Source organism: Anser anser (genome assembly GCF_964211835.1).
Source record: "Anser anser genome assembly, chromosome: 1".
Classification (NCBI taxonomy): Eukaryota; Metazoa; Chordata; class Aves; order Anseriformes; family Anatidae; genus Anser; species Anser anser.
Window position 1 is genome coordinate 55911633 of NC_139720.1, and position 27017 is coordinate 55938649.

A 27017-nucleotide genomic window follows, 5' to 3' on the forward strand; every position below is an offset into this window, starting at 1 on the left:
AACGTTCCATTCCCCCAGTCCCTCCCACACATACACGTACACACAGTTCCAGAAAGCTGTGTTCCCCTCACTTCCCCTTGAGTTAGTTGTATTTGGTTACCATGTACACTGTCATTCTTGCTTTCCGTGGTTGATCTCTGACATTGGCAATGTGGGGAAAAAAAAAAAAGGAGAAGTGCGCAAGAGAGCACCATGCCAGAGCCAGAAGAATTGATGAATAAATAGGTCAAGGTAAAAATCAAACCAGATGTAATGCCCAGGCAGGACTCTTGCTTCCTCTAGCAGGACTGAAGCTGTTGAGGGACAGCTCCTGTCCATGTGTGAATATTTGCCTCTGGAGCACTCTACATTCTTAGCATCCCCAGCTGTTGCTGTACTCACAGCAGGCCTTGAGCAGGACAGCAAAGGAAAAGTGCTCTAATGAACTTCCAAACAAAAGCAGGAGATATCGCAGCCTTGAAGGCATTGTGTCAAGAGGTGGCAGAAATTCAGGATGGCTCCACGCAGGCAGCTGGAGGCGAAGCTACAAATAACCTGTGATTGTTAGGAAGAGTTAGTGGCAAACATTCACCACTTACTTTCCATATTCAGGGTCAATAGTTTTAGAGAAGAATCTAGAAGCTAATTTGGGAGGGATAAAAGGAAGAAGAGAGAAAGCTTTATTATGCAAACTGATTTCAAATCATCATACCCATGTCTGCCCTGACCTTCAGCATGCACAATTTCTGTTTTTAAAGTTTATCAGAAGCTTGCCTTTGGATCACAGCTTGCCAAGAGCCCACCCTTGAGATTTTTTTATCTGTCTTGAGATTTTGGGCCACATCAGAGGAGAATTCACTAGCACACAGCCCAGCCCAGTGTCCCAGTTCCTGCACTGGGGATGGGTCCAGCATATCACCTCCAGTACCACCATCACTGTTTTCCATAAAAAAAAAAAAGATGTTTCAGCAGATGTTTCAGCTGACATCAACCAGACTTACTAGCTTAAGGCACTTCTTTGGAAGACCTGATTTGCCTGCCTCAAGGGTAGATGATATATATAGACAGCTTGATCAGAGCTGTTCCAATACATGTGTCTCTAGGCAGGTCAAACCACAAACACCCTGCAAACACTAAAATGGATGTCGCTGTACACTGCAGAAATACTCCTAGCCACTCCAACGGAGACCAATGCAAAGCCTGTACCTGTGTCTCTAATCCATATGTGCTTCCTCTCTTAGCTCCTTCATGCTTCTTTCTTCCACATCTTTGCCTGTCTCCTGTTTGGAATCCCTGACTGCCCTATTCTGGGACCTTGCCTACTAATTCTGGGCTCCACAATACAAAAAGGTTGTTAAGGTACTTGGAAGAGTCCAGAGGAGGGCAACAAAGCTTGTAAAAGGGCTGGAAGACATGTTCTGTGAGGAAATGCTGAGGGCACTTGGTTTGCCTGGTTTCGAGAAGAGGAGGCTGAGAGGTGACCTCATTACCCTCTGCAACTTCCCAAAGAGGGAAAATGGAGAGGGAGGTACCCATCTCTTCTGGTCACCAACAACAGAACACGACAGAATGACATAAAGCTGCACTGGGAGAGGTTCAGACTGGTTATTAGGAAAAATTTATTTACCATGCAGGTGATCAAATGCTAGAACAGGCTTCCTAGCAAGGTGGTTGGTGCCCCATGCCTGACAGTGTTCAAGAGGATTTTGGATAATGCCCTTAGTAATATGTTTTAACTTTTGGTTAGTCCTGAAGTGGTCAGGCAGTTGGACTTGATAATCTTTGAAGGTTCTTTCCAACTGAACTCAACTCTTCTCTTCTCTTCTCTTCTCTTCTCTTCTCTTCTCTTCTCTTCTCTTCTCTTCTCTTCTCTTCTCTTCTCTTCTCTTCTTTTCTCTTCTCTTCTCTTCTCTTCTCTTCTCTTCTCTTCTCTTCTCTTCTCTTCTCTTCTCTTCTCTTCTCTTCTCTTTAGTTCAATGCTGACTGCTACTATTTTCATTCAGCTAATTTTGGTAGCTTTATTTTTAACAGCGATTGTCCTTGATACACTTTAAATGCTTTCACTTATATCAGCTAGAGGAGTCTGACTAGGGTATATACCATTAGAAAACTGCATAATTTTATTCCATGTAGTAATGAAACACCTGCAAGAGATGTTTCTCATGAGGGAGCACAAGAAGCAAGACAGGATCATGTGACTATAGTAAGCCTAGAGCATCTCCCACTCTTTCCAAAGTGCAGGGTAATTATATCTCCCCCTCCATGCCCTTATTCCCTCACCCTTTCACATGGCACACAAACTGATATGGTTCCAGGCTTACCCTGGAGCAAACAAGTGGTTCTTCTCTTTAGGAATCCTAGACCCAAATGATAAGTTAACAAGCTTGAGCACCCCAGACCGACAATAGAGATTTGTGGTGAACGCACGTGGTTAGTAACGCTATCACAACCAGCAATGCATCTGGAAATGCCCTTAAGTATGTAACACATCTTCTGTGCTCGTGGCATGAAAATACCATGAAAGAGCTACAACACAAGCCTTTCATTATTTCAAGTGAAAAAAGAGTGGGCAGACAAAGGGAAAAAACAAAAAGAGAAAGAGTGAGAGAGACGAAGAAGGGAGGAAGGAAGCAAGTAAGCAAACAAACAAGCAAGACAGTAAGCATGTGATAAAACTTAGCTTTACCCCAGGGCTATAGAAACATCAAATGGATCCTAGGGGAGATGAGAATTAAATGTTTTACTGTGTGGTCAGAGCTATGCCATAGCCAGTGGCTCAGAGTACGTGGGTTCTCCCACTGGTGTTGTCAGTAAGGTCAGCATAGATGCAGCCTGGCTCACATACAGACTAAGCAAGGAAAATATGACATGCAGCAAAAATCAGTTTATGCTGGAAGATACATTCAGGGCATCAGCTTTTACATTGGGCACTGATTCTGGCATATTTCTCCTAGAGAAATCTAGTGTATGTGGCCTATACATTCGAAGAAAACCACTATGATGACTACTGCAACATCTGCGAAAAGAGTAGCCCAGATCACATCAAGGGCATTTCTCATCAAGTAATGCACTTCCTGGAAAAACAGGAGACTAGAGGAAGAACCAACGAACATTTTCCAGGCAGCAGAGATTATTTTAACAAGGCAAAGAATAGAGATGGGACTGGTGACTCCTTGCTCAAAGATAGGCCTGACCCAGAGGTACAAAGTTTTCTTAGCCAAGCAAGAAGAGGTGTCAATGAGGGAACAAGACTGGGAGGCAAGGGGGGTATTGTGGGGCCTACTTAGTATCAAGTTAAGGGGACTGGGACAGGTCGGATATGTCTTGGGTTGGGTTGGGATTTGGCCCTTTTTGTCCTCTCCTACCACTTTTCACACCTACCAGCCCACATGAGAAGCAGTTCTTCTCCTGAGCTGCTGAGAACAGGGAGAAGAAGAGACAAATCCCTGGAAATTAGCACTTTTGATAGCAGACTGGGGCTAGATCCAGTAATTGCTACTGCCAGTGCACATCCTTTCCAGCCATGGTTATATCAGGCTGGGGCTGTGCAGGCAAGAGGTGGGAGAGTTTGTAATGGGGCATCCCAGCTGGACCAGCAGTTCTCATCTCATCAGGCCTGTTACATTAGGCAGACTATTGATATAAGCTTAAAATAATTATGTAATACAAATAATTCCTACTGCTTTCAAGGGGATAAAAAGAGTGACAATGCCAATGCTGTATATTTTTCTGTGCTGACAATGTCAACTATTACAACAACCATGCACAGAGGGACAAAGTACAGGTTTGTACAACTTCAATAGCCTCTTCAGTAGGTGATCCAAGGTAAAGCAGCACTAGAGAAAAGACAAAAACACAGTTTTTCATATAACAAATAGAATAATTGCAAGAAGCAACAAAGACTGACAGCCAGAGCAATAACTCAGGATGGAAACGTGAAGGCAGAAAGTAAAGTTACTATTGCAGAGTACCCGAAATAGGCTGTTCTCAAATGCTTTTACTAGTTCAACAAACTAGAATTAATTTATTTTTGAGTTAGAAAGATGGTGATTATAAAAGGCCATGGGGGGGAAAGAAAAGGAAATAAAATGTTATAAAGATTACAGGAGGTTTGCTTGGTGTCCGATAAACTTCAATGATGAGCCAGAAGTATATTTTCTTGTATTCAGATGTGCAGCAATCTTAAGGCTTTACGCCTTTGCAGAAATGTAGAAGTCAAGTGGAAGATTTTATTTTTGTAGTTCAGGAAATATTAGTCTTGTAAAAGAGTAGCTATAGACCTCCTTAGTACTCTGAACAGCTCTTTTCACTTCCCTCATGCAGCTTTCCTAGAAGATTCTACAGCTTACCATGAAAAGACATATTAGATCTGGTTTTACAAAACAGTTTATCTAACAACTGATAAAGCATGAAGACTGCTAGCACGCAAGAGATCTAAGTCAAGCATTTGACACTAAATTAGAATTTACACCTCTACTCTAGTCTCTGTTACCTCCCCACAACAATAGACAGGTGAAAAATTCCATTGAACCACGTGAGCAACTAGTGAGAAAAGATGCTCGGTCAGATATTGATCTATATTTATCAGCATTAAGTAACAGTAGTATCAGTGATGTGGAGGCTGTCACCAGCTGAAAACAAAGTGTCTGTAAGAATGGAAACTGATATCAGAATCACCAGGGACATGCAAAAATACAGAGAAGCAGATAAGGCCAAGCCATAAAAAATTCAGTGTGATTTAGGAGTCTGCAAACAACTTCTCAAGTGAGGGAAGTGCAAGTACGAATCAGCCCTCACAAGGACCTTGATCCTTAAAGGTCTTCTGCTTACCCAGGCACACAATGGAGAAGAGATGAAGGAATGGAACCCCTCTCAGTGCTCCAGAAAAGAGGTTGGCAGTGGACCAACTATTTTGCCCCAAACCAGCAAAGCTGAGAGTGGTCACAGCCAGAAGACAGACCAGCTTCCACAATAAAATGTATGGACCAGCTGCCCCCTAGCTTCAGTAGGGCTGGTCTTTGGGAAAGCCCACGAACATGACAGGTCCAAGACTAAATAAACACCATTTGCAAGTTGAGTTACTTCTGAGCTTGAGTTACTTTTGAGTTATGTCATAAATGTAGGCAGTTTGTGTTCAGTGCGACTGGATTGGAAACTTCAGTTTTTTATCAACTTTTGCTTGACGGGGTAAATTTAGGATAGAGAACCCCTGGTATGGCCATATCAGAAAGAGCATCATGGCCTGAGATGCATCGCCCTGTTCCGCTTATGATCTGAGCTCTGAATTCAGGGCAGGCTCTCAAAGAAACATGGCAGTTAGTGGGAAACCACAGAAGTGAGGGGAGAGGGGGGCAGCAAAAGGGAGGGGTGGGAGCTTTGGAGAAGAGCAGAAGCAAAGAAAGAACTAAAAGCGGGAGACAGATGGTATGAAGCTGTGTGAATGGGGAAGTGGGAAGAGGCAAAAGGGGAATATAGCAAGAGGGACAGTTTGCAGCTCAGCCAGGCTGAAGCAAGCTAACATCTTCCTTGGTGGAGGCCCAGCACACACAGAAAACATCTCTTGGCCACACAGAGTTGCCTGAGCAATAGGTCACATAAAATAATTATATCAGGGCCCAGGGTAATAAGAATACCTGCTGAGGCCATGCCCTGTGTATGCAAAGAAATGAGACCCATGTTCCCCCCAGGGAAGGATTTCCCTGCCATTCCTTCTGTGCTGAAGCACAAGCCTCCTGCTCAGCTTCTGCCCTCTCGTGCAGGGCTGGGAAGCACAAACAGCTCTGAAAGAGGCCCCTGATCCTTGTCGTGTCCTCACCGAGAGAATAGAACACCACAGGAAAAGGGGGAGAGGTGGAATGATCCAAATTCCTCTTTCCTTTGCATTTTTCTGGGGGTAAAGTGCTAATGTTACGCATCTCCCTTGCCCACCATCCCACATGGGTGCTGTGCACACCCAGAGCCCTGGAAGTGTCTCAGAGCAGAATCATCCCACTGAGCAATTCTTTCCCATAATGTCTTCCTCAAACTCAGCAAAGGGAACAAGAAACCCCAGAGGGGTGCCTGCCTTCCCTCAACCCCACTGCATATGCAGAGGGAAACTCATGTCAAGAGCACCTCTTGGTGGTGTAAGAGCACATCAAAGCAGCAGCAGCAGCTCTGTATGTGCTCACTTAAGGGTTACAGGGCTATTTCCTGCAGTTTCCTTCCCTTTCCTTCAGCATGCACAATTTATAGGTTTCAATGTAGCAGGTACTAGTTGTTCTCAGAGCTGTTATAAGGCATACTATTTGAATGTAATATCCCATTTTTAATAATTTAAATATGATAGAAAGAAAACCCTTAAAAACCTTTATGTAAAACCCTATTGTTCCTCTACGTAGCTATTGGCAGAGGACAGATGCATTTAGATTCAGAGCACAGATCTCCGACTTGGAAGAAAACTGGCTATCTATTGCAGTAACAGGCAATTGTCTTTCAAAAGTGATTTGCTCAGGAGGGGGATGGAGATACACCATTTTACCAGGACTTTCACTGCTCATTTTTGGCCACACAGAACTACAGCGTCCATGAAATGGGGCTCACCTGGGTGTGAGTATCAGCAGTCCCTCCTCCTTGACTGCTTTTAACACGTCTTCTTCTTACCCTCTCCATTCCACGCTGCCAATCCCACAGGTCCCCGTGCAGGACTTCAAGGACAAAAGCACACGCTGGCAGTCAGCAGGTCACTCTGTCCCAGGTAGCACTCAATATATTCTCCATCTCTTTCCATGCCTTTTCTCTTTAGCCCCCATCCTTCCCACCCCAGGTGTCCACTTTCTGTTCTTCCCACCCTACATCTACCCAAGCACCTTGGGGTTATTTGAAACCTTCAGAGAAAAGCTCTGTTGTAAACAAAAATGTTCTTCTGGATAAGGTGATTCCAAATGCAGTTTCAAAAATGCACAGGAAAGAATTTGTTTTCTGTCCCAGGCTGTCTGCCCAACCTAGAGCTCCCTGAATCCCTAGGGTCCCCAGCTCCCAGGACCCTCAGGATCCCAGAGACCTCAGTTTTCACCCAGACATCTGCCACAGAGAGTTCCCAGTGTGTCCAGTTGCCCAGGGAGCAAATTGCCATCAGACGTCCCAAAACTTTCCAACTGAGATGTGTCACAGCTTTCCAAACCTTTTTGACAAATGGACTGATGTCAAGCTCAGAATTTCTCTCAGACAACTGTGCCCCGTGTGCCAACAAACTGCGCAAGGGTTGCACTTCACATTTTGCTGGTTTTGCAGGCTAGCTACAGTCCTTTTTCTACAGCCTGCACACCTACCTTGACACTTGCTGGGCAAGAATCTGGGGTTAGGATGGGATACACTACTAGCTCTACCAGCAGGGCTTCATTTGAGAATCCCTGTCCTGATTCAAGCTCTAAATATTGGGTAATTTTTTTTCATCCACCAGTATCATTCTTTAGAACCAGGTATACCTGCCTTCTAACCTGACAGAGTCCCTACCTCCTGGCCCACTATATTTCTGCACCTGCCTGCCCTTTCCAGCTCCTACTGCTAGTTTCCTGATAGCAACCTTTGTGATTCTCTTCTATCCTTCTCTGACCTGTATTCCCCTCATTTCCACAGCCTGTTCCTGCTCTTGCAAAGGAGTCAGTGGGTTTCCTTTCCCCCCCCTTCCCTACCACCCACTGAGGGAACACCTAGTACAGCTGGCAGTTTTGTGCTTCTGAAATAGCCGCAAGACTTGGAAACTTTCCACGGTTAAATGTTTTTGGGTTGCAGCCAGCACTGTGTGACGGATGGGAGAGCTGTCCTCCCGAGCAGGTCAGTTCCAACAGCCTCCCATGGCTGCTTCAGCACAAAGGTCACCAACCTTTGAAAAAAGCACTTTCCCTCGGCATCCCTTCCTTCAGGAACATCCCAACTTAATGTTGACTTCCTGACAAAATTGGAAATTCTAATTAATTCTGTGTCACCATATCCCTTCTTCTCTAAAGCGCGTCTCCTGCCCATCCGCTCATCAGTTTGTGGGGCACAGAGGCATATAGACACGTGCTCTTTTCCAGGCTTAGCATTGCAAGGGAGAAGGAAGGAGAAGCTTACAGACCTTCGTTTTCAGGGGCAAAAGGAAGGACTAGAGCCTCCTAGAATGATCAGAGCCACCTTTCTGCTCCATGTCTCTTCTTTCTTCAGGCTTTGCCTCTCCTTATTGCTTAGCTTTAAACTCTTTTATCTGAGCACAAGATGAAGGAGGTTTAGCAGCAGCTCTCATTGGCTGCTTTTGCACAGAAGTTGCAGGGAGGGTTGGTAAGGAGAAATTGGCTTACATGAACTTCTCTGTTCCACCAGTCTTGGCTTTTATAGTAGCAGCAGAAGAGAGAATATTCATTGCATCCTCTGATGTGTTTGCTCCACTTCATGGTGAACACGTAGACAGAGCCAATACTTCTTTGTACTAGTAATCTGGGGGCAGGTGGGGAGGTGCGACAGGACCTTATCGCCACAGGAGTTGTGGGACAGAGCAGCTGTGGGGTGGCTGCTGCTTCCCAGAGGCCACTTAAGTTCCTTGTTCAGCCTTCCCAGAAATTATTATTCCTCATGACATTTTGTTGTTGACACTCACAGATTCTGGGAAGACCTGAGAAATCCTCATTGCCCCAGCTCTTCATTCCCCCCCAGCTCCCATTGCAGACCTCCTTCCCTGTTTACACCTCCTCCAAAGTCTGGATGATGAAGGAGGGAGGGGGAAGTCCACCCCTCCAGTCTCACCCCTCTCTAAGCTTTGTTTGGCTCCCATGTAAAAGCAGTTTGGTGCCCCCAGCTGTCCGCTGGGATGGGGCAGGAAGGGAGTGGGTTGAGACACGCGGGGTGAAAAAAATGACAGCAATAATCTCCCAAACCACAAAGTCATGCACGCCCCGCCTTCAGCTAACGGCCTGGGCTGCAGAGCGGCGGTGGGAGGGGAGGAGGGACCAGAGGGCGATTGAGTAAAGTTCCCTCTTCCATTTCCTCCCTCCCTGCAACCTGCCACTCGCCTCAGCTCAAGGTCTGATACTCACATTTGCCCGTGTCTCCCCGCTGTTTGCCTTGGCCTGACTTTCCTTTGCCCCAGGCACTGTCCTCTGCCACGGGCCCAGGGACATGCAAGCCATCAAGTGTGTCGTGGTGGGAGATGGGTACGTACCCCCTTCTTTTTCTGTGGGTGCAGGGAGGAAGGGGTGGTGGCAAGGGGCGAGGAAGAAGGTCACTGCCTGGTGAGACTTCCCCAGGCTTGCTGCTGACCTCTCGCAGCCTTGCGTTGCCTTTCTCACTCTCTGTTCCTTCACCAGGGTGAGGAACTTACCTCTGAGGAGGCTGGGGGAGGGTGGAGGAGAGGACATTTTGAAGGGCATCTGCAAACGGGCATGGAAAGTGGGGCTGTCCTTCGCGGGCCTGGCAGATCTGGCCCACACACGGGAGGTGGTGGCATCGCTGCCAGGCTCAACCTGTAGGCAGGAGTCAGATTGAAAACCTGAGAGGTGCGAGTGCTCTCCTACAGGGAAATGGCTCCTTGAAAGCCATCTGCTCACCGGGGCTGGGAGAGGACAGGGCACTGTGGTCCTGATCTCTAGTGTCTGTGTGTTCAGCTTTTCTCGACGCGTTGTCTCCGCCTCAGGGTGTCGGGGAGAACGTTTGGCAAGGGGTTTCTCTGGGCACCAGGAGGAGGAGGTGCTTGCACTGAGGTGGGCAAAGGTGTGTACCCCTTTGGGAGGGGGAGGCAGCCCGACCTGGCCTTCACAGCACTGTGGCGGCTCTGCCCACATCCTGTGGTCCTTGGAAATGGCTCGATCTCGGGGGAGAAGAAGGGAGGTGTGGGGGACCACGTCTGCGGTCCCCCTGCCCTGTGGGATGAGTGGATGAGGGGAGCAGAGCCCAGCAGGTGGGCAGGACATTTGGCACGGAGTCAGTTAATTCATTTCCCAGCTAGGAGCTGGCCAGACTGTTATCTGGGGCAGCTATCAGGTAACAGATGAAAAGACATTTGCAGCAGCCCTGCTCCCCACAGTCACTTCCTCCTTCAAAACTACCCCGGGGAGGAAGAAGTCTTTAAACATAACAATAAATGTCAGACATATTTTCAGGGGCTGGGGGAAGGGGACAGGGCAAAGGGAGAAAGGAGGAGGAAGGAGACAGCCCCACAGAAACATCGTTATCTCTCAGCAAAGTCCCCTGAAAGTTGCAAGCTAGAACTGAATGAATAAGGCCACCAGGCATTTAACCATTGCCTTGTTAACCCCCGGCTTCCCCTTCACCCATTGCCACAACTCTTGTAACCACCCCTCAAGGCACCATTCCCTCATAACAAGGCGAACCCCACTACGTGTCCTGCTCTCAGACCCTCTCACTTCAACCCCTCCTAAATCTGTCATCTACCCCATCATTTTGTTTATCTGCACGCTGCACCTCTCCACCCTCCATCTTGCAACACAGAAGTCCAGTCATCCCCCATCGCTCTGAGGTCTCATTTCACCTCCCTTCACCTCCCTCCCAGCCATACCAACCCTGTCACCCTGCCACAGACCAGCCTTACTGACCACAGGACCTTCTGTCATCACTTAACTAAAACCCCTCATGTTCTCCCATAGCTGTTCTGGCCCCATAGGCCTCTCCATCACATACCATCAACCTCTTAGCGCTCCCTGAATTCAGTCCCAGGAACCTGCAGGTGTACAGATCACTAACCCCACATCTCCCAATAGCTTTGCCATAACCTTCACCCCTTCACTGACTCTTCATATTCCTCTTGGTTCAATCAGACTAATTCAGAACTGTTCTCCCTTCCATCACTAACTCACACCCCCCAAACCCATAGATCTCCTGAGCCATTCCCTACACAGTTTCAGGAAGCCTCCTTCACTTCCTTCACTCCTTCAATATCTCTATAACAAGAGGAAAGCAGGGGAGCTGGGGAAAGAGGGAACTCGGAGAGGAGGAGCTCCGAAAGGGAGGTGGCAGAGGGAGGAAAAAAGAGTCAGGGCATGGCCAGCAGGAGTGACTCCACCAGAAGGACTTGGGCTCTTCCCCCAGAAAAGGCATCTCCTTGATCCTGCAGCTGTGGTCACAGGCTGAGGATGGAGGTTGCTCTTCCCACTTCCACTTTGCACATGCTGAAACTGAAGCCTGGCCAGGCTTTCCCAGGCCACACAGACCTGAGAAATGACAGCTCAGCAGGAAAAGGATTCTTCTTCCCATACCTGCCCTGGCTGCTTTATCTTCTTGGAATTTCCCTCTACTTTTTTTATGCCTCACCACAGGCTTCGCCTTGCCCATGACACCTCCTCCCCTTGACTGACTGCCCATTTCCCTTCTCTGTCACACCAGTGCTCTCACCCAGCCTGGGCTGTGCTGCTACCCCATCTTATTTGCTCTCTACCCTGCTGCAGCATGTGGGTGGGGGAGGCTGAGGAGAGAGGAAGCACGAGCTACATGCGCAGAAACACCGCAGGCAACCACAAGGAGAGGCACCTTGCTGGCTGCTGGTGGCTTCTGGTGTGGGTGATGTTGCAGCTTGCAGCAGCCCGTGGATAGTGCAGACAGGCAAGGCTACAGACTGCCTTAGCTCTGACACTCCTGCACCAAGTCACTACGTGTATATCCTGGCTATGGGTGTGCAGCACTGTGCACGCTCTGGAAAATGGTCTCACCCCCAGGAGTGGATGCATTTTGGCTGAGTGATCTCTGTACCAAACCATAAAAACAAGCCTTCGTGCTTAAAGTCAACAACCAGCTCTGGGTGACATCCTGTCTTCCTTCCTACCAGTTGTCTGTCCTATGGCTACACATTGTCAGATCCTGTGAATGTGTTTTTCCTTTCAGGGGTTTTCTAACAGGGCTAACTTCGAGGCATGGAAGGATTTCCCCATCCTCATCTCACCCTAGCAAGACTGATGGCACTACCATTATTCCCTGCTATGTTTTTTCTTTCTCTTCCAGAGCTGTGGGGAAAACCTGCCTCCTTATCAGCTACACCACCAATGCCTTCCCAGGAGAATACATCCCCACTGTGTGAGTGACACATCCGCAGTCCTGGGGTGGGTGGGAGGTGGGAAAGCAGGGTGCAGAGCGGTGCAGAAAGCCCTGTTCTGCACTCTGAAGGCAGGGTTGCAATTTCCAGGCCAGCAGAGGAAGAGCTGCCAAACCAACGAAGGTGTCTCTGCACTTCTGGGCTGTCATTCACGTTTCAGCACAATGGCCTTATAAAACCCTAGTATAAATGGGATATTTGGGAAACATAAACCAACCCAAGGGTCTACCTGCCTGCTAAGTTTACAAGTAGCAGGTGGAGTCTTGCTAGGCGAACCAGTCAGGCAATAGGCTACAAAAATGGGACCAGACCCAGGAGAAGGTGACTGCCTGGACAGGGGTCCACACACCTTCATTGTTCAAGGTAATGTTATTGGAGCAGGCCATGATAACCCTGGTGGTAAGAGTACAGGATTCAGATAAATGCCAGAGCAGAAGAACTGTGCAATTCAGCAGATGTGTGGAATACGTAGCAAGCTTAGGGCTGCCTTTGGCTGAGTGGTCAGATGCATTTGTCTCCCCGCATCACGTGGGATATGTTTGGAGATACACACCATGCATACTCGTACCTTACCGCTGGGGTGTGGAGTATGACTACACACTCCCTGAGGAGGGAGAAAGAGTGTGTCACACTGCCAGTTCAGGTGCAGGAAAACCTCAGAGCCTCACTTTTTTTTTCCAGACCAGTTTGCAACAGAGGCTGCAATAATAACCGCGACAACAAGAACACATCTCACCTCAATCTCATTTTTGCAAGGACATCATCCCTTCCTGGCAGGTGGCCATGAAGTGGACGTGCGTTTAGTGGGCCACAGACCATTTCTCTTTATGCCTGAGACTTGTGGCTGGAGATGGGGAATGGAGGCCATTTTACGCCACTGGGCAGTATGGCTTATCTTACAATGGCAGTGTGTGCCATGAGCACATTCAAAAGGTCTTTGCATTTGTTCCTTACTATCTGTTTTTCTCCATGAAGCTTATGAAAAGATATAGCAAAAAGAACAGGAAAGAAAATTTTCTGAGAACCCAGGGCAAAACACCTCTGTGGATGTAAAAAACATTTTTGGCAATATGTCTTTTTTCCCAAGCATGCAATCCTGACAGCTATTCTCAAATATTTCATTTTATGCTTTCAAAGAGGAAGGGAGCACACCTGGGTATATTGACCTCTGCTCTAGCAGAGGTGTTGAGGAGTGCAGGGATTTGGGACAGTTACAGAGACGTGTTGTTCTTCCCCACTCTCAAGGATAAATCCATGGTTTAGAGCACAAATGAAAAGCACGGGGACTTGGCTAGAGCGGGAATGGTTGTGGGAAGGACATCGAGGAGATAAGCAGGAAACTCACAAGTTTATTGATCAGCGTGCAAGATGGAGAAGGTGGAGCTGCAGCCAGGCACCTGTTGAGGACAGCTGGGTGATGGGGAGGAGGCTGATGTTGAGTGGAAATTCTGTCAGGTAGAGGTTCACAGGAAAACAGCATCAGCCATGTGAGCTGAGAAGAGGAATCACTATGCTTTGCCCTGGGGTGCACACAGTGAGTTTTTTGCCCCACAGGAGGAGCTCCCTTTTCTAGTTTTTGATCCATGGCGTATGTCTCTGCATTTCAGGTTCGATAACTATTCCGCCAATGTGATGGTTGACAGCAAGCCTGTAAATCTGGGACTATGGGATACTGCCGGACAAGAGGATTATGACAGGCTGAGGCCTCTTTCTTACCCACAGACGGTGGGTCACATTCCATGCTCCTCCTCCCTTGTTCCTCTTTCAGATATATTTCCTTTCCCTGCTTGAAAATCAGCATTTGCCGTACAGCAGTGACGGGTTTGTTCCCTTCTCTTTCTGCCCTTTTCTGAGAATATTTATGTTGATACACAGTGCCTGGAAACCCTAAAGGTAAAAGGCATTTATGGGAGTTTTGGAGCCTTCATCTAAATGTCATTACTGGGATAACTCAGCAAGAAAACAGATCCTCAAAGATACTTTTGAGTCCACCTGACACTGATTTCAAGGTGGGGTTAGATGCCTTACACAGCTCTGGTGAAAAAATGCCCTTCTTATGAAGCCCAAGTGGCTCAGGGAATTTTGGAGCTGAGGCAGGAGCTTTCCACATTCCTATGAACCCCTATGCTGGCCTCTGACCTTTACAAGAAACCAGGTGTGTGGACACATGTATTTGATCCACTGGTGCCTCAACTCAGCCCAAGCCTCTAACAGAACAAATGGATGGTTCTTATCAGACACCGTGTTCACCAGTTTTTCACCACAGTGTCAGAGTGATTTTAGGATTTCAAGGTCACCTCCCCTGAAAGATATTGTTCCAAGCAGTCTCTTAGCAAGTGCAGAAAGACCCTGCTGCCTCAGGCATTGGTCTGAAGGTTGCCATTGCAGCCAAAAGGACTAGGAATTGAGGGCACAGTTTGTTTCAGCTAGGTTCAGCCACCTGAAAGTCAGATGCCTGATATAAGCTGCTTGCCTAGGCTCCTTCTGCAGTCAGTGCATATTTCTCAACATGCATATTTCTCAACAACGTGTTTGCACCCACTATGGGACACGTGCCAAGCACAGGTAGGGAAAGTTTTTCTGAGCCCCTGGTGGCTGTAGAAGTATGGCGATGTTGGGCCTGACACTCTTGTTTAAGATAGCTGAAGTTGGATAGAAGAAATATAACCCTGAAGGGTTTGGCTTAGGGGTTTGGCTTTGTTTTGTTTCTAATAGAAGCCTAACTTCTGCCATGCCTAGGAAAAGTGCTTATGTGGATAACATCCTCTGCCTCATTTGCCTCCTGAATGTGCACTGTTGGGGTTGAATGCAGTTTTGTCTCAGCAGCAGGCAAAATTTTTCTGTTCTGAAAACTATCTGGCTTTCTATGAGAAATGAACAGGACACTGTCAGACCGTTTCCCATGAGGATGAGTGTGCCTACCACAAAAACCCCATCCTTGTAGTTAACATTTTGGCTCTTCTGATAGCGGTGGCTATGGTTACCATGAGTCAGGGGAGCAAATATTCTTCTCTCCTCTAGAGACAATCAGCAGCAGTCTGGACTGTGTTAGTGAGAGACAGCTTTCCCCAGCATGACCCTCTTTGGTGCCCACTCAGTTTTGCTGTCCCTTCCCTGCCTCCTGTATAGCAATCCCATGTGCTCATCCTAACTCTGCACCATGGTTGTATGTCTACAGGATGTTTTCCTGATCTGCTTTTCCCTTGTCAGCCCAGCATCTTATGAAAACGTCCGTGCTAAGGTGAGACGGTGTATCCTGGTCCTTCAGGGGTTGTGGAGGGTGAGCTTGGTGTTGGTCTTGCAAAGAGAGTGACTGTGGGTGGAGACTGCTAATGCGATGTCTAGACGTAGAGAGGTAATGTCCTTTTTTTGTGTGTCAGTCAGAAGGAATTAAAACGTAGTATTTCCTTCCTACACCTTTCAAGTTTCTCCTTGGGTTTCAGGGAGCTGTGACTGATGGCAAACAGTTTGTGCTTTTGCTTAGTAGACTGTGCTCAGCACTGCCTCTCCTTTCACCCCTCACTATTCCCCTGCTCTGATGTTTCAGTGCCTGAGGGACTCAATTCATGCTTTGAGCTCCATGTGAAGGATTATGTCTGTGGACCTGGAAAGAGGCTGGTCTGGGCCAGGCTGTAGGGTCCAACACTGGATGGAAGGGCAGTGGGGAAGGACAGGGTGTCAGCTATCTTGCTGGATTTCTTTCAGGGGTGCCTCTTTGTTTCCCCATGCATGTGAATACGTGTGGTTTAGTCTCTCATCTCTGCCATTTTGCTCCCTCGCTAGTGGTTTCCTGAGGTGCGGCACCACTGCCCTAGCACTCCCATCATACTTGTGGGCACAAAGCTGGATCTTCGTGATGACAAGGACACCATTGAGAAGCTGAAGGAGAAGAAGCTATCCCCCATTACGTATCCTCAGGGTCTTGCCCTGGCCAAGGAAATCGGTATGTGCTTGCAGGCAACATCTTGGGCCTACTGAAAGGAGAGAGGCAGAAGATAAAGGCTTCCCCTCAACCTAATGCGGCTTCCTTAGAGATATTTCTGAGGGAAACTGGGAGACACATGAAGGGCAAAATGCACTTCGGGAGGCTCAGGAAGGAGATCTGCTCCTTGACGAAACCTCAGCACCTCAAACCTCTGTCTTCTGCCCCTCTCTGGCTGCCACCCTCCACACACATGCAGTACACATATGCAAGTGCCTACATACACACTTGCATGCTCTGCTCTCCGTTTACTCTGCTGTTTCTATCTGGGCCAATACTTTTCTGTGAAAGCCACAGCTGCTCTGTGGGCAGAGACCTTCCGGAAATAGGCGGAAGACTGAGTTTTCTAACATCTCTCAGGAAGAGCTGCAACTGCAGCTTCCTGTTCCTGCCTCTGATAAGCAGGGTTTATGCATGCAACCCCACATACTACATGTATCTCACCCCATCTCTGGATGTCAGCCCCCTCCTGCTTTCTGGGACACGCACCAATGCCTGTGCCTGGTAACCCCTCAGACACAGCAGGCAGAGAGAGCAGAAAGGGAGAGAAACACAGTTTGAGGGAGGAGTTTTCAAGTGGGAGTTTAGAGGAGAGGGTGGCCAACCAGGATATCATAGCCAGCCTCATGCGATGGCTCTGCTTTGACTACAGGACTGGGGAGTAGGCAAGCCCTGGTCTTGTACAGCTGGAAAGATTTGCCCTGAAGTCACTAGTGCCTGAGTGAGTGAAGTGTTTTCTGCCAATGCTTAATGGATTTGGTCACACAAGACCTATCTACTCAGTTTGGGCAAGAGCCAAGTGCCTTGCGTGAGATCTCTGACAGTTCTGGAGCCCAGAGTCCCAAAAAGGAGGTGCTATGTGGTTTAAGATGCCACCGAAGGTGCTTGAGGCCAGGCAGTCTGAATGACACTTGAAGCCTGTGGAGACTTGAGGTCTTGTCTCAAGATGAGATTCAAGTGTTGTTCAGGCATGTGCCTCGGGACCTTGTCTGCAAAACAGGCACTGAGGGAGGAGGGTGCTGTGGCTGTGAGGTGATCGGAGCCAGAAATGTTCACTGACGCAGGCACGTGCATCTCTCTCGGCTTGACAGCGACCTGTGGTATTCCTCCTCCTCCTGCACTGGTTCTCTTCTGAGTCAGGACCCTTCACAGCAAACTCCCAGATACCCCCACTGCCTACCCCAATCTTCTTCCTCCTCATTACGGCACCTGCTTTCCTCCCAACAGACTCCGTGAAATACCTCGAATGCTCGGCATTGACGCAGCGCGGCCTCAAGACGGTGTTTGATGAGGCCATCCGAGCAGTCCTCTGTCCACAGCCCACTCGGACAAAGAAACGAGCGTGCAGCCTCCTCTAGGAGAGTAAGTGTGAGAGGGATCTCTGGGGAGGATACCAGCGGCCCTTTCCTGCTCATGGACCCAGATGCTTAGGACCTGCTGTGCCTGGTGGGATGGGTGACCCTCAGAGAACAAGAGGGAAACAGAAGTCATGCTTCGGGACAGGACAGGACATGGTGGGATGGAGAACATGGGCCCCTTGTCCACTTCTTCCTTCCTGCCCATGCGCAGGTTTGCCCCAATCTCTGGGTGCAGGGAGGCCCAGGATTTCCTACCCCTGCCCTCACAGAAAAGGACTGTCTGTCACCTTCTGCCACTGAGGGAACAGCATCCAAACTGCCCTGGGCATGGCTAGCTGTGAGCTATGCAAAGCTGCAGCCTTTGCCTATAAACAAGGAAGAAAAAAAAAAAGAAAAAAAAAAAAAAGCTGTTCCTTATTCATGGTAAATTGCCTAAATGGCCCTTCCTCTTACCAGAGCCTGCTCACCTCAGGGGATGTTCTGTACGGCTTCGCATTGGCAAGCAGCAGCTGCACCCCCAGGACTCCTTTATTCCTCATATTGTCCCTTCCTGTCCTTCTCCTTCAACTCAAGGAGACAAAGCTTTGGCCAGAGCCTGAGGAGAGAGAAGAGCGAGAGCTTTCCATCCAGGGGCCTGGCCCCCTTCCTTCTCCTACCACCACTGGGGCCAAGGGAGGGAGAGCAGGAGAACAGCTGAGCGGGTCTCACAAGGCCTGTCCTTGTTTTGGCTGCAGATCCCAGCCCCGTCCTGATGCCAGGCTGTGCCCAACATGCAGGAAAGCGATGACTCCACCATCCCGGAGCTCAGTACCTTCCAGCAGTCACTGCGCTTCTCACTTCTGCTGGCTTGAAAGACTGTCGTGGGTCTGTAGCACTGGTTTGACCGTTTGCACAACTGCCCCACACCCCGGCTGCCCCTTCCCTTCCTCATCACCCCCCTGAAGTCACAACGTAGCAAGTAGGACACAATAAAAAGACCGTACGTCCTTGCCATGCCTCTGGTGTGTCGCAGCTCGGGGGACAGTGGGACGGCAGTGAGCAACATTTGGAGGCACCCGCTAACCATAACCATCCTTTGGAAGGGGATACCCAGGTGGTACCACTCTGAGCTTGGTTCTGGGGTGCCCAGGAATTGCAAACATGGTGCCACACAAAGGCAGCAGGGCAATTGCACCATGGCTTTTGCCCTTCTCGGGCTCCACATGTTCACTTGAAAAAGTTTTCTCCTCCCCTAGCAAAGCTTTGCCTCTTCTGCAAGCTTAGGGAGGGGACACCCTTACTTGGACTGCTCTGTGTGGTGGCTGTCCCTGCAGGGTGCTGGGGAAACCCTTCCACCAAAACATTTCTGCACGAACACTCCGGAGCTGGCGTCATAGGCGGTCATATCAGTACCCGCACTTGCTCACGCTGCCAGGCACAGGCAGAGCGAGAACAGGAAGGGGGAGGGAAGGGGAAAAAAAAAAAAAAGAAAAAAGCGCGAGAGAGGAATGAGTCACCAGTCCAGACAAATTGCCTCCGAGTCACTAAAATTAAGCCGGAGAGAGTGGTCCCAGCGGTACGATGGATCTGGCAGCTGTGAGCACCTGCCTTGCTGATGCATTGCAGGGACTCGAGAGTCAGAAGTGCTACAGGGTGGCTGCCACCGCCACCGCTCGCAGGTGGGAGGAGGGCTCCGGGTGAAATGATTGGCACTGCAAAATCCTGCAGTCCTAGGAGGGCACGGGGAAGCCGTGGAGTTGAGCCAGCTCGCCTCTCCTCGCTGCAGCGCTGCCGCTGAGCTTCCCAGGCTGCGTCCTGCACCGAGGGGTGGCGTGGGTTGTGTCGGCATCAACCCACCACAGCGCAGCCCCCGAAGTACCCTGCTGCTGGGGACACTTGTGCAAGCGCAATGCATGGCTGGATCTGCCTACAGCAGTTCAGTGATAGGAGACACTATCCGCTGGTGTCTGCAAAGCAACCCTGGAGGACATCCTGCTGCAGCGAGTTCCACAAATGCCTGCATTGCACATGAGCTGCCAGACAAATTTCCCAAGCCCCACAGATGCAAATTGTGCCAGCACTGCTCCAGAGGAGCACAAGTCTGAGGTGAGGGTACGTACCTGTGGGTGGGCAAGGGACAGAAAGCCCTTGTGACTGGGACCCAGCTTCTCTAAAACATTGCAAACATCACTCAAACCACTGAATTCACAGCAAGTTGTTATTCCTCCTCCAGTTGCAAAGCTTTTACCTCCTCAGTGTGTTCAATGCCCTGTCCCCTGTCACACGCAGCAATGCAGAGAAAGGAGAGGCTCATATGCATGAAACAAAATCGGTGCATCTGTGGAGGGGCACGAGCTGAGCTCCCCTTCCAACACAGCTCAAGCAGCTTTCACAACCACCGGTGGAGCTGCCTGAGGCTGAGAATGGGGAAGGACTCCAGGCATTGAGGAAGCAAGCTGGAGAAATGGAAGTTGTGGTCCTGTGACTGTGCGTATGCTAACAGGTCCTACAAAGGGTAGCTGGCGTGGGCAGACCTCTGCTGTTGAGCGGCTGTTTCCAGGCACGAGCCCTTGGGCTCTCTGCGTGGTGCGGTGGACACAGCCCTGCCATGACAAAGACAACCACTGGGTGCTGCCCATGCCATTTCTTCCCCAGTGAGGCCTCATCTCTCCTGTGGCTCCAGACAATATGTGGCCAGGACCTCAGCAGAAGGTGTCCTGACAGTTTTCTAACCTGCATTCACCTGTTCACCTTCGAGCAACACTGGCTGGACATCAAATTGCACCAGCAGTTATGGAAGCCCATTTTAGCCCATGGCTATGTTCGTCTAACAGAGATGCTCACTGCTTCTGTTGAGGCTGGAATTGGCCCTAGGAGCTCAAATGCTCAGAACAGCAGTGCCAAATGCCAAGAGCTGGGTGACTGCACAGTACAAGGAGTCATCGCGGTAGGCTGCAGGGTAGGGAAGGGGTGAGGAGTATAGGGAAGCACTCAGAGCAGGGAGTGGGATGGGGAAATCCTAATTTCCTTCCTGGAGAAGTCCAGTTACAAATGAGCTGAATTTCTTGCCCTGCCCCATTTCTTCTGGGTCCACCCCTTGCAGCACAGATGAAAATTGATGGGTGAGTTTGGGGCTATGTAGTTTTTTTTTCTTTTTTAATTTTTTTTTTTCCCCAAAGAAGGTGTAAAAGACATGAGATTCTGCAGGGAGCCAGGGGAGGGAGAAAGCTGAGACAGGCAGCCCCCTATTTGCCCATCTGCCCCCCGCTGGAGGTGCTCGAGGGGCAGAGCAGAGGGCAGCAGGATCTGTGTGCTGAACACCACCCCTGCTTCCGAGCATCTTGCCAGCCAGAAGGCTTTGCTGTCAGCCTGCAGCTCCGCGCAGCACCGCTCCTGCCTGCAAGATGCTGGGAGCAGGGAGCTCCCGGGGAGGGGGGCATTTGCAGAGCGCTTTGCATCACCATCACCCCTCGCTGAGGAGGCCCTGGCGGGGCTGAATCCCCCCCTGCCACACCACTCTCCCACCACACAGCTGCTCTCAGCATCCCTTTCTCCCTTCATCTCCCCTCCACTCCCCTCGGCTCCCTCCTCCTCCCACCCCGCTCCTCCATCACCGCTCCTGCCGTCTCCCACCCCCTTCCCTGCGCTCTCCCCTCGCTTCCCTCCTGTATCTCTCTCCCCCCTTCCTCTCTCCATCCCGGTCGCTCCCCTCCCTTTCTCCCTCTTCCCATGCCCTATCGCTCATCCTTTCATTCTCATTCTCCTGCCGCTGCTCCTGCGCCTGGCGCCCATTGGTCGCCAGGATCCGTCCCCCAGCAGCTGCCACCCCTCTCCATCTGCCACCCCCGGCCGCTGAGCCCCCCTCTCCTGCAGATGGACAGGGGACCGGGGGGCACACTGGGGTCCGCTGAGCCATCAGTGTGGGGATGAGGGGTCTGGCATCCCTTCACGGCCACGTCCCCCCCATGAGTGGGTCCTGGGGCTGAGGAGGCGAAGTCCCGCAGCAGTCAGAGAGGGGCGATGGGCAGGCCCAGGAAGGAGGACGTGCGTCTCTGCTGATGGGACATTTTAGGACTTGCTCCCTCCTGGGACTGCTTTGCTCAGTTGCTTTTAAGAAAGCAAGGGGAAGGGGAAAACTATGACACGGATTCTCCCCGGTGAAGCAGAGGAAAACATGCATCCCAACGACACGTAAGTACCCGGCGGCTCTGCCCGCTCTTCCCAGCTGTCTCCCGCGGGCGTGAGTCCACGCAGAAGTTAACTCCGAGTCCCAGAGAAGAAGCCTGCTGACCCCCCCTGCTCTGCCAGCACAGCCTGGTCCACACCATTTTGCTCAGCCCTGCAGGGAGGCAGCGGCCGTCCTGAGCTGGGATGGGACCACGGGAAAAAAGGTGGGCAGGAGTGGAGGGTGGCAAGGGGCTTGCAAGTTTCTGGGCTCAGTGGTCTCTCACAGCTTTTTGTCCTGTTTTGCAATCAGGTTTTAGTATCCCCCTCCTCCTCCCAATCAATGCAGAAATATAGAAAAAAAAATACATATTTTTATCCCTAAAAAAATCAGTGGCACCAATTCCCTGCCCCTCCCTACCTCTCTGCCCACGCCTGCTCTCCAGCTGTATGGGCCAGGAGCATTCTGGCAGCACCTGTTAGGAGATCCCAAGCCTCTTGCAACAGGTGCTGTTCACATCACTAGGGACAGACCCCAAGCAGATGCACACTTTCAGTCTGAGGCCAATTTTCCTCACCACTTTCTACCTACGTGGGTGCTGCCAAAGCAGCCAGCAGCGTGGATCCGACCCAAATGAGGCACTGATGTCCTGTGGTTGTTCTTTAAAACTAGCCAGAATATCTGCTGTGAAGCTTGAGCTGGTAGATGGTACTCGACAAAGTTAGAGGGGTGCAGACAGACCATGCCTGCTAAAAGACAAAGTTTCTCCACCATAGCTGTTTGAGCAGAAGAACAAGATTGTAGAGAATTTGTGTTTTGTGCTGTATGCTTTAGCATTTTTGGTAGGGCTTTTGGACCTCTGAAGCTGGCTTTAATGTATTGCTAAACAACAGCCTGAGCAACCAGTTTTGAGGTCTAGACCCCAGACACTTCCCCATATGCTTTTCACCCCAGCATGAGTGTCCTTATCCATATTTGACATCCATGGGGCTCTTCTCCAAATATCTTTTTGGAAATTCCTGTGCATGAAGGAGGAACACCCACAGGGGTTCCTAACGATGTCCTCGCATTTTAGAGGATCATCTTTTTATGAACACTTTGTTCTGGTCTCTGCCACCTGTCACAGGGATGTTTCTCCCTAGAGCAGCCACTGCTATCCCCTTTGCAACAAGAGCTAATGGGCACATGCGTCACTGGAACAGCAGTGGAAAAAACAACACAGTACTGCAGGACCCCAAGAGAAGCTCTTCCATTAAGACAGTGCTTCACAGCCCAAGGAACATGCAAAAAAATCCTAAAAAATTCCAGTCCTTCAAAGCCCATTTAAGTATAGCAGGAAATGTTTATGTAATAGCCAATAGGAATGATCTTAAGATACAGTTGCCCAGTTGTCTTTTTGTGGGACCTGTCAGATGAGGTTCTTTCAGCATTAGATTTGGTACTTTTGTGGAGTCTGTTGGGTTTGCCTATCTGATATTCAAGGAATCCATCCAAAACTCAGGTCTCCCCTGAGGTTTCCAGAAGCTGAATGACATCAACAAAAAAGACAAAAAGCTGTACTATCAAGACATGTGTGAACAATGTTGGGATGCTCTGTAAAATGCTGTCTTTGAGAAAAGTTTCTGGAGTGTTTCTAGCCTCCTAAAAGTCGTTAATATTGGGAGTCCTTCCCTTTGAGATCCCCAGGTTTCATTTCAAGAACAAAGGAGCTTCAGGGCCCTAAGAGATCTGTCAGGATGTGTAAAAGTGAGCCTCAGGGTCCCTGTACTCTTCCACCAAGTCATCGTCATTTCCAAGGAGCTGGTGCATCAAGACGGTGACCCTGCCAGTCCAGAAAAATTCACCAAAGCTGGAGTGATCGGGAAAGCATCACACGTCTCCCCTGCCTAAGGTATGCCAGGGTGTCTCTGGTCTGGAGTATATGCTGGGCACTGTTACATGTCTGGAGCCTTGACTAAAGACAGAAGGCACGTCGTTCCCTTATCTGTCTCTTCTCTCCCTGCAACTTCTCACCCAGTGTCAGCAGAGAGCTGGTGGAGAGCTGAGAGCTTGTTTGCTCAAAGCTCTCTCTGAGTGAGCTGAGAGTGCTGTTTCCATGCCAAACCCTGATGTGACGGGCAATTGGGCAACCCACATTAGGAGGGCTGGGACACTGCTTTGGTGTTGTGAACAGCTGGGGCAGGCAGAGCCTCTTCCATTAGCAGTGTGTTGCAGGGTGCAGAAAGAGAGAGAGAGAGAAAATGAGAGAAAGACAAGAGAGAGAAATGGACCGATCCCTCTTGGAGTACCCAGAATAATCTAGCTCTTCCTTTACTTTCAAACTAGCGTGACACAAAAGAGCGACTCTCCCTGTTCCAAACCCATTGCAAGGTTCTTCCCCTGAGGATCTTTCCCTAGAGGAGAAGATCCACTGGCACACATTGAGCCATGTCCCTGTTTATCCCTCCATGCCCACTGGGCCACCCAGGCCTGGATGGGATCGTTTTTGTCCCACATGCTCCCATGGCTGCCAGCATCCGCAAACCCACCTCGACTTCCCACACCTGTCCACACTCACAGACTGTTAGTGCGGAGATTTTATCTGTGGCTTGGTCAGCTGTCATATCCCCAGTGTAAATACCCTTTCTTCTCCTTCTCTCACATGCAGGTTGCTGACTGATCCAGCAGGGAGACCTCCCCTCGCCCTCTGCCCTGCCTCTGCTATGGACACTTCTGCTTTCAGCCTCCCCACGCCGGCAGTGTCAGAGGAGGGGAATGCCTCTGGTAGCTGGGCAGGCTTCGCCACCCCCAACAGCTCCACCACCGCCAGCCCCGGTGTGGTTTTCAGCGGTGTCCTCATCCCCCTGGTCTACCTCATTGTCTGTGTGGTGGGGCTGGTTGGGAATTCCCTGGTCATTTACGTGGTCTTGCGGCACTCGGTGAGCGAATCAGTGACCAACGTCTACATCCTGAACCTGGCCCTAGCCGATGAGCTCTTCATGCTGGGCCTGCCGTTCCTGGCTGCACAAAATGCCCTGTCCTACTGGCCGTTTGGGTCCTTCATGTGCCGCCTGGTGATGGCTGTGGATGCTATCAACCAGTTCACCAGCATCTTCTGCCTGACGGTGATGAGCGTTGACCGCTACCTGGCTGTGGTCCACCCCGGGAAGTCCTCCAAATGGCGGACGGCACGGGTAGCCAAGGCCGTGAGTGCGACCGTGTGGATGTTGTCATCCATAGTGGTGCTACCCGTGGTGGTCTTCTCAGACGTCCCCTTAGGGATGAGCACGTGCCACATCCAGTGGCCAGAACCTGCCTCGGTGTGGAGAGCTGGCTTCATCGTCTATACTGCCACCCTGGGCTTCTTCGGGCCGCTGCTGGTGATTTGTCTCTGCTATCTCCTTATCGTCGTGAAGGTCCGCTCCTCCGGCAGGCGGGTGAGGGCTCTGTCCTCCAAGCACAAGCTTTCAGAGCGCAGAGTGACTCGCATGGTGGTGGCTGTCGTGGCCGTCTTCGTCCTCTGCTGGCTTCCATTCTACGTCCTCAACATAATCAATGTTGTTTGCCCACTGCCAGAGGAGCCATCCCTCTTCGGTGTCTACTTCCTCGTGGTGGTGCTGCCGTATGCCAACAGCTGTGCCAATCCTATCATCTATGGTTTCCTCTCCTACCGCTTCAAGCAGGGCTTCCGAAGGGCCATCTTCAGGCCATCCCGCCGAGTCCAGAGCCAGGAAGTGCCAGCATGTCCGCCAGAGAAGACTGATGATGAAGGGGAAGAGGGAGAGATCAGCAAGATTGCCCAGAATGGTAATGACAGGAAGGAACGACCACTATGCCGTGGGGCAGGAGAGAGCAATGAGCAAAAACCACTCCCTGAGCAGCCTGTGGGCTCTGAGAAGAGCAACAAGCTGCATGTCAGTTATTTATGATGAAAGGGACGGTGCAGGGGAAAGAGACATTGAGATGTGGGATCCCCTTCACCCTCTGTGCTATTCCACCTCAAACACAATGGAAAAGGTCAATACAAGGGAATATTAAAGGTCAAGATTATGCTTAAGGATGAAGAGGGCTCCATGAGCTTGTGGAAAAAACAAAGCATTGCACTTGGCTTTGGAAGGGACACCTGAGGTCTGTGCGGTACCAGGTAAAGGAGGGGCTGGGTCCAGGGAGAGCTGCAGAGGTGATGGGCACTGGCAGTACGGAGAGAGCAAGGTCAGCCCTTCGCTGCATGATCCAACCTTTGACCACCTTGAGCTGTGAAGGACATCAGCTACCATGCATCAGGCACTTCAAGGAAGTCTTCAGATAGGTATATGTGACTTGTGCCTTTGAAGATCTGTAATAGGCATCACAGTGCCTCGGTTATCTTCCTTACGAACACGAGAAGCAATTTGCCCTGAAGGAAGAACAGGAAGGAAAACTCTCTGCAGCTAAGACACGCCAGCCAGTTGTATGAATGGCTGACCCTTCTCTAGCTCTCCAGCAAGTCTTAGGGACAGCTTATGCTCCTGCACTGGTCCTGGCTGGAGACCACTCTGACTACTCAAATCCTGCTCTTTCTTCCTAGGGTTCTCATGGACTCTGGGCAGGCTGATGAGAATTACCTGGGACAGCAAATGGGATGTTTCTTTCCTGAACTCTGCAAACCTCAGGTTTTCCTGGTGACTCTGCACCCTGGTGGATGATGTAAGAAGGGTAGAAAAGAAGCCAGCGAGGCATGGGTTGGAGGCAAGGTTTATTACAAACTGAAGCACCCTTTCCCTTTTCCTCTCCCTCTGCCTGTCTGTAAATAAACAAAAAGCCTTTGGACTTAAAGGCCAACTGAGCAGAACCACTCTGTGTGTTAAGAGGAGGGGGGATGATATAGATTTGGCTCTCCGGGGAATACACAGTGTCTCTGATCTCTGTACGGAGGAATGTTTGACTGGTACAGGATATCAAAGCACGTATCAGTACAGAAAGGGGGCAGGGAACAGAGGGGTCTTGGGAGATCTCCAGTGTGTGAGATTTATGGTTGCAGGAGTCTGGGAAATACTACAAAGTGATTGTTCTTGTGGGAAATGAGAGGGTATTTGGCTCTGGATGGAGAAGAAATGAGGTGTCTGTGTGTGCAGGAAGGTGGCTGTGTGTGAAAGTATGCAAGTATATATGGCAATGTGTGTGTGCGTGTGACTAGCTGTGTAAGAGTGTGAGAGGACGTGTGTCGCTGTGAGTGCTGGGGGAGAGCTTGCTTCTGTGCACATTGTTGGAGGGAAGCTGTTGGTGGCTCTGAGTGTGCAGGCTGGAGGAGCAGCAATGTACAAGGGCAGGTGGGATGAAGGTCTCTCCATTCACTTTGGCTTCACTCCTGCAGGCTCTGCTGAGCGTCTGTCCCCACACCTTGAGCTTCTCCATGAATGCTGTTGCTAAGCTACAGCCACCAAGAAGATTCTCATACCAATGCCCTTGGTAGTGTCTGGGCACTTCCCTCCACAAATAATTTAGAGGAATGGAAGGGAGGGACCCATCAAGAGGAGACAT

General features: G+C 50.1%; 2 protein-coding genes across 5 annotated transcripts; both read left to right on the plus strand.

The window, feature by feature from the left end:
- The first annotated feature begins 8931 nt into the window (after positions 1 to 8931).
- RAC2 (Rac family small GTPase 2) lies at positions 8932 to 18363 on the plus strand. 2 transcript variants are annotated; one of them, XM_083848174.1, is made up of 7 exons: positions 8932 to 9146; positions 11944 to 12015; positions 13642 to 13759; positions 15213 to 15275; positions 15818 to 15977; positions 17244 to 17378; positions 18109 to 18363. In XM_083848174.1, exons 1-6 carry the CDS (start codon positions 9112 to 9114, stop codon positions 17372 to 17374), a joined length of 579 nt encoding a protein of 192 aa, XP_083704300.1. In that variant the 5' UTR covers positions 8932 to 9111; the 3' UTR covers positions 17375 to 17378; positions 18109 to 18363. The 2 variants fall into 2 exon arrangements, with proteins under 2 accessions (XP_083704300.1, XP_083704301.1); XM_083848175.1 differs by lacking the exon at positions 18109 to 18363 and adding an exon at positions 17831 to 17967 and having other exon boundaries at positions 8939 to 9146.
- A 2626-nt stretch (positions 18364 to 20989) lies between these two features.
- On the plus strand, positions 20990 to 26322 carry SSTR3 (somatostatin receptor 3). Of its 3 annotated transcripts, none has more exons than XM_083848195.1 (3): positions 20990 to 21544; positions 23197 to 23409; positions 24166 to 26322. In XM_083848195.1, exon 3 carries the CDS (start codon positions 24221 to 24223, stop codon positions 25424 to 25426), a length of 1206 nt encoding a protein of 401 aa, XP_083704321.1. In that variant the 5' UTR covers positions 20990 to 21544; positions 23197 to 23409; positions 24166 to 24220; the 3' UTR covers positions 25427 to 26322. The 3 variants fall into 3 exon arrangements, with proteins under 3 accessions (XP_083704321.1, XP_083704322.1, XP_083704323.1); XM_083848196.1 differs by having other exon boundaries at positions 21227 to 21544; positions 23205 to 23409; XM_083848197.1 differs by having other exon boundaries at positions 21253 to 21544; positions 23319 to 23409.
- Positions 26323 to 27017: the final 695 nt, after the last annotated feature.